Source organism: Homarus americanus, unplaced genomic scaffold (assembly GCF_018991925.1).
Source record: "Homarus americanus isolate GMGI-L3 unplaced genomic scaffold, GMGI_Hamer_2.0 scaffold14873, whole genome shotgun sequence".
In the NCBI taxonomy this organism is placed as follows: domain Eukaryota; kingdom Metazoa; phylum Arthropoda; class Malacostraca; order Decapoda; family Nephropidae; genus Homarus; species Homarus americanus.
This window is the reverse complement of record NW_024754648.1, coordinates 56065-62064: the sequence shown is the minus strand read 5'-3', so window position 1 is coordinate 62064 and position 6000 is coordinate 56065. Positions and strand designations below refer to the sequence as shown.

General features: G+C 42.2%; 1 protein-coding gene across 1 annotated transcript in view; it reads left to right on the top strand.

Moving 5' to 3' along the window:
- The first annotated feature begins 4874 nt into the window (after positions 1-4874).
- LOC121855884 (PDF receptor-like) overlaps positions 4875-6000 on the top strand; it is a 43149-nt gene continuing 42023 nt past the window's right edge. The window contains exon 1 of the mRNA XM_042351053.1: positions 4875-4953. Coding sequence (XP_042206987.1) covers positions 4875-4953 — 79 coding nt within the window. The remainder of the gene's footprint in view (positions 4954-6000) is intronic.

The window sequence follows — 6000 nt, the reverse complement described above, 5'->3', positions numbered from 1 at the left end:
ACCAAATGGCCATCGTTAAGTGGGATGAGGGCCATGTTTGTCTTAAGCCGTCCAGCTAAATCTATGTATGCTAAACCCTAATGACTTACCCTTCGCCCTTACACACTGAAGGAACATTTACTCTCTCTCTCTCCTCTCTCTCTCTCTCCTCTCTCTCTCTCTCTGCCTTATAAAATGTAGCCTTAAAAAGGAACGTAATATCTATCTGTGACCAGGAAATGAAAGCTAAATTTATATTCTCTCTCTCTGTCTCTCTCTCTCTCTCTCTTCCTTCCTTCGTCTATTCATCCCTCCTCTCCTCTTTCCTCCCACCTCCCTCCACTATGGTCGGGAAATACACCATTATATGTAACTGTACTCAATAGACACAGCATATACATACAAAACAAAACAGAAGCGTTAATAATATGGACATAAATTGTCCCCTTAGACCCTGACTGCGAACACAATATTGTATTTATCAAAGGCATTACCTGGTGTGTGTGTGTGTGTGTGTGTGTGTGTGTGTATGTATGGGGTGGGGTGTGTGTGTGTGTGTTTGGTGTGTGTGTGTGTGTATGTATGGGTGGGGTGTGTGTGTGTGTGTGTGTGTGTGTGTGTGTGTGTGTGTGTGCGTGTGTTCCTTTTACATATCCGAAATTTAGTACAGAATAATCGTGTTTTGTATCATTTGTACAATACCTGTCCTACAATATCTACAATACTATACTTCTACAATACCACTATAGGGTGAGTACAGAGGCTCAGGACAAGGACCAACACTGCTCAGCTCAGTAGTTCGGCATAAAGTCAGCATTTATGATTGGGTCGACACACTGAGTTTATGACCCTTGAACTTTATGACCCAGCAGTGACCTAAATGGTATTGTTTCGGCCTCTTGACCTGGTAGTTTGACCTCTGTGTCCTGCACCTAATCTAACCTAACATAACATCAAACCTGACCTAACCTGACCTGACCTAACCTAACGTAACTTAGACCCCTGTCTGTAAAAAGCACCAGCTGCTGACCGCCACCATTGGAGGGTAACATACGTCCTTCCTCAGTTCTCCCCACCTCCCTTGTGTAAGACCTCTTGCATCTCATATAACCACACACAAGTACCTGGCACATGACATAACGAGGGAGAGGGGAGGGTGAGAGAGGGTCTTAAGTGGAGCGGGGGAGGGGAAGGCAGAAAATGAAGGAAGTCTAAGGAAGGAGAGGAAGAGGGAGAGGAGAAAAGGCACCTAAGTGAGATGATGAGTGAGGAGAGAGGGGAGAGAGGGTTTTGGCGAAGTAGTGGGTGTAAACGTTGTAGGTAATTGGGTGATCCTCTACCACTCCCTTCAATCACTTAGAGAACGACACTTTAAGTACGACCTCGAGTGAAGGAGGAAGTATTAATGACTATAACTTGACTCCAGGGTCGTGAAGCTGCCTGTCCACACACACACACACACACACACACACACACACGACTCCTCACTCAGATCACCACAATGAGTTCCACGATAGACACCAATTTGCCGACAATAAACTGACAAACACATTCTGGTGATCGCTGCTAACGGGTGAACCAGGGACCAGATAATGGTGACCAGGGACCAGGGACCAGGGACCAGAGACCAGGGACCAGGGACTAGGACCAGAGACCAGGGACCAGGAGACCCATAAAATAAACACTAGAGGAATCCTTAACTAGAACTCAACTCCACTCATAACAATGCTGACCTCTGGAGTGTAATCTGAACTACGACCAAAAAAAAAAAATAGCAGTAATTTCAATCGCTAGAGATGACAGTCGAGTACCATACGAGTTCTTGACGTGGCAGAGATATCAAGAGTTATTTAGGTCATATTGTTCAGAAGGTCGAGATTATTATTTCACTTTGTCTCTTAGTCATTGGGGTCAAAATTTATGGTATTGTTCAAAGGTATAATATGGTCCTGTTAGATAAATGGTCCCCTTAGATCGATGCCTCGGTCGGTGGGTCGGTGGGTTGGGGGGTCGGTGGGTCGGTGGGTAGGTGGGTGGGTGGGTCGGTGGGTTGGTGGGTCGGTGGGCCGGTGGTTGGTGGGTTATTATTATTATTATTATTATTATTATTATTATTATTATTATTATTATTATTATTATTACAATAATAGAATTCGGAAAATCAAATAGAAATATACAAGATGAGGTTATCCCTCCAACACAATAATAATACAGTTTGATTAAGTGTTTGTTTGTTTGTTTCGTGTTGTTTTAATGCTAAGAATTATTTACTCTGTTGGTCAGCCACAATTCCAATCATCGTATCGACATTTTATAACAAGTTTCCTCAGTTCAATATATTTTTTTGTATTGTATTTTCTCAGATAATTGATTTATTTCCTACACAAAACAAACAAAAAAGATTAATAAAAAAATTAATAAATAAATCTTCCAAGAAATATTTATTTATTTTTTCACCATCAGAGAATTTTTTTTAGCTGCGTATCTCATCCGTCAATTGCTTTTGTTTACGTTGGAGCCATCAGCCCTTACCCTCACCCTGTTGTTTATTGACGAAACTTTCCTTTTTATCCCTATAACTTAATTTACGACCTAAGATAACTACGGTAACTACGACACGCCTTACAAACACACAGTCAATAACATGGTGTAGGGTTTATGTAGAAGGCGTAGTTTATAGTCATTCACAACAGGACGACGAGAGACGGGTCGGGTTAGGTTGGGTTGGGTCGGGTTAGGTCGGGTCGGGTCGGGTTAGGTCGGGTTAGGTCGGGTGTTAAGTAACAGCTAAATAACACTACTACTACACCCAACACAACCACACCACCACCACTACACCACACCACACCACCACCACATCACCACCACCACCACCACTACAACACAACACAACACCACCACACCACACCACCACACAACACCACCACCAACAACACATCTCACTTCCTCCTAAAAAAGATGATTAATCACATTATGGATGCAACCTTGCAACTAAGAGCTCCTGCAAAATCCACTGCAACTACCCAACCATGCAACTAGGCTTCTGTTACTGCTATTATGAACCACATGAAGGATTTGCCTGTCGTCCCATGGTATTGTATATTAATGTTGCAACTTCAATACAGTGTTTGAGAGGGAGATGTGTGAAGGCTGTACGTTGATGGTGTGTGAGAGAGAGGCAAAGGAATGAAAGGAGACAGACAGAAAGAGGGAGAGAGAGAGACAGAGAGACAGATAGATAGACAGAGACACAGACAGACAGAGACAGGCAAAGAGAGAGAGAGTATAATATTAGCATTGTTGAAGGGAATTTTCAACATCAGAGTACACCATGTTGTCTCCTCTACCACGACACACAGATAACAAAATTAATTCAGGGTTATGAAATATATATTATATCAAACTTTTAATATCGCCTATAATTAATTCCCTAATCAGCTTATATATTCTATTAGGTTTATGAAATGACTTAAGAGATTTATGAAGGGGATCTACAGGTTATATTATATTGAATTAATTACTATTTAATCGATAAATGTCATGGTGGCAGGACAATGTCTCGGTTCACTTATGACAAACATTCAATACAAAAACATAATAATTTTCATATCCATAATAATAAACATTGTCAGGTAACACTATTTTTAATTACCAACTTATACCAATAATTTAAAGTTTAAGTGAGATTGATGATAATTTGTTCAACAAGAATTATAAACTGTTCCCATTAATAACTGTTCACACGACACGGAGCTGTTGACCTCTGGGAAGTATTAACACTTTTACCCTGACATTAATAGGATCGTATATCGTTCTAGATAGTGTATTGGTTGTTTACCTGTGGTGCTAGTTATAACACTAGTATTTAGTCTTAGTTTGACGTATAATACTACTACTACTACTACTACTACTACTACTACTACTACTACTACTACTCACAGAGACACTTTAGAGGCAAATGTTGCATACTCTAGGTCGACGCATCGTTCTCGAATACGTATGACCTGATTAATGCAGAAAAAGAGAGAGAGAGAGAGAGAGAGAGAGAGAGCACAATATATTTTCTAGTTAAAAGTTTGTTACATAAAGAACTATTAAAAATAATATTGTTAGTGGTGATATGTTTGAGTTTTGTTAAGCTGTGTGTGTGTGTGTGTGTGTGTGTGTGTGTGTGTGTGTGTGTGTGTGTGTGTGTGTGTGTGTTTATCGTCTTAATAAACAATCGTACCCACTTGTACTATCAATTGTTTACTCCTTTAGTGATCAGCTGACTGTTTGTTTACATTACTGATCAGCTGTTTACCTTCCTGACCAACTAATTGTTTATTGTTTACATTCCAGATGGCTGGTGTAACGCCACCTGGGACAAGATCCTGTGTTGGCCGCCTACACCAGCTGATACCATCTCTCGTCTCCCTTGTCCTCTCGTGTCGACCCTCCCAAGTACCGTCAAGCTGGGTCACAAAGGTCAAGCTGGGTCACAAAGGTCAAGCTGGGTCACAAAGGTCAAGCTGGGTCACAAAGGTCAAGCTGGGTCACAAAGGTCAAGCTGGGTCACTAAGGTCAAGCTGGGTCACAAAGGTCAAGCTGGGTCAAAAAAGGTCAAGCTGGGTCAAAGGTCAACCTAGGTCATTAAGGTCAAGCTGGGTCACATAAAGATCAAGCTGGGTCACACAAAGATCGAGATGGGTCACAGAGCTCAGAAAAGCTCAAAGGCCAAACTGGGTCACATAAAGGTCAGGAGGTCAGAGTGGATGGCGTTGAACACAAGAGAGACACAGGCGCCTCCTCCCACATCACACGTTGAGTTACCGTCAACACACACCATCACGCCCCTGCTACCTGCTCTTACCTACACACCATAACGACAGTGCCAGATGAACAAAAAAGCCAGTATGAACGACGACAGTGCCAGTATGAACGACGAAGCCAGTATGAACGACGACAGTGCCAGTATGAACGACGACAGTGCCAGTATGAACGACCAACAGCATATGACGACCCTCTTCCCTACACAGTAACAAGGAGGTGGAAAGGTGATACAGTAATTAAGAAACGTTAAAAACACAGGTGACTGCCGGTAATTTCTCAGGTGTTTTGGTGGTAAAAGGTGGAGAAAGCATTATCCAGCCTTACCAACAACAACAAAGGTCAAATTCAGCACCGATAAGACCTGTTTATGAGTCTTATTGACGTGGTACACCTGTGAGGGGGGGGGAGGTGACGGAGGGGTGGGAGGAAAGGGGTTGGAGGACAGGAGGAGGTAAGGAAGGAGGGGTGAGGAGGGGAGGGAAGAAGGAGGGGAGGAGGAACGGGGAGAAGAAGAAGGAGAAAAAAAAAAGGGGGAGAGGAAGAAAGGAGGGAAGAAGGAGGGAGGGGGGAGGAAAGGGAGGAGGGGTAGGGGAGGAGGGAAGAAGGTGGGGGAGGAGGGAGGAGGGGAAGAAGGTGGGGGAGGGGGGAGAAGGTGAGGTAAAGCGTTGATCATAGCCAGGTGGCAGAGTGGTTTATAACACTCGTCCGGCTATTCTAAGATATTCTAGTTCGCATCCCAGCTGAGTCTACGTCCACAGTTTAAATATTCGAGTTATTAGTGTTAATTTATGACCCTTTGGAAATATTTAAAGATATTTAGAATATTTAAAAGTAAATTATGTTGACGTCGGTTGTTACTGTTGATGTTTTATTGTTTGTGTTTGTTGTTTGTGTTTGTTGTTTGTGTTTGTTGTTTGTGTTTGTTGTTTGTGTTTGTTGTTTGTTGTTTCTGTATTTGTTTAAATATTTCATTCATTACCATCTCCCACAAAACCAGACATCTATTGTGTGTTTATCTATAACAGTGATTCAGAGAGAGAAAAAAAAAAAAAAAAAACTCTACCATGTCTTAACCAAACACTTGATTTCTACAGCTATATGGAGGAGCAATGGTGTTAGGAAGGAGACATACACATACAACACACACAACACACACACACACACACACAACACAAAAACACACACACACACACACACACACACACACAC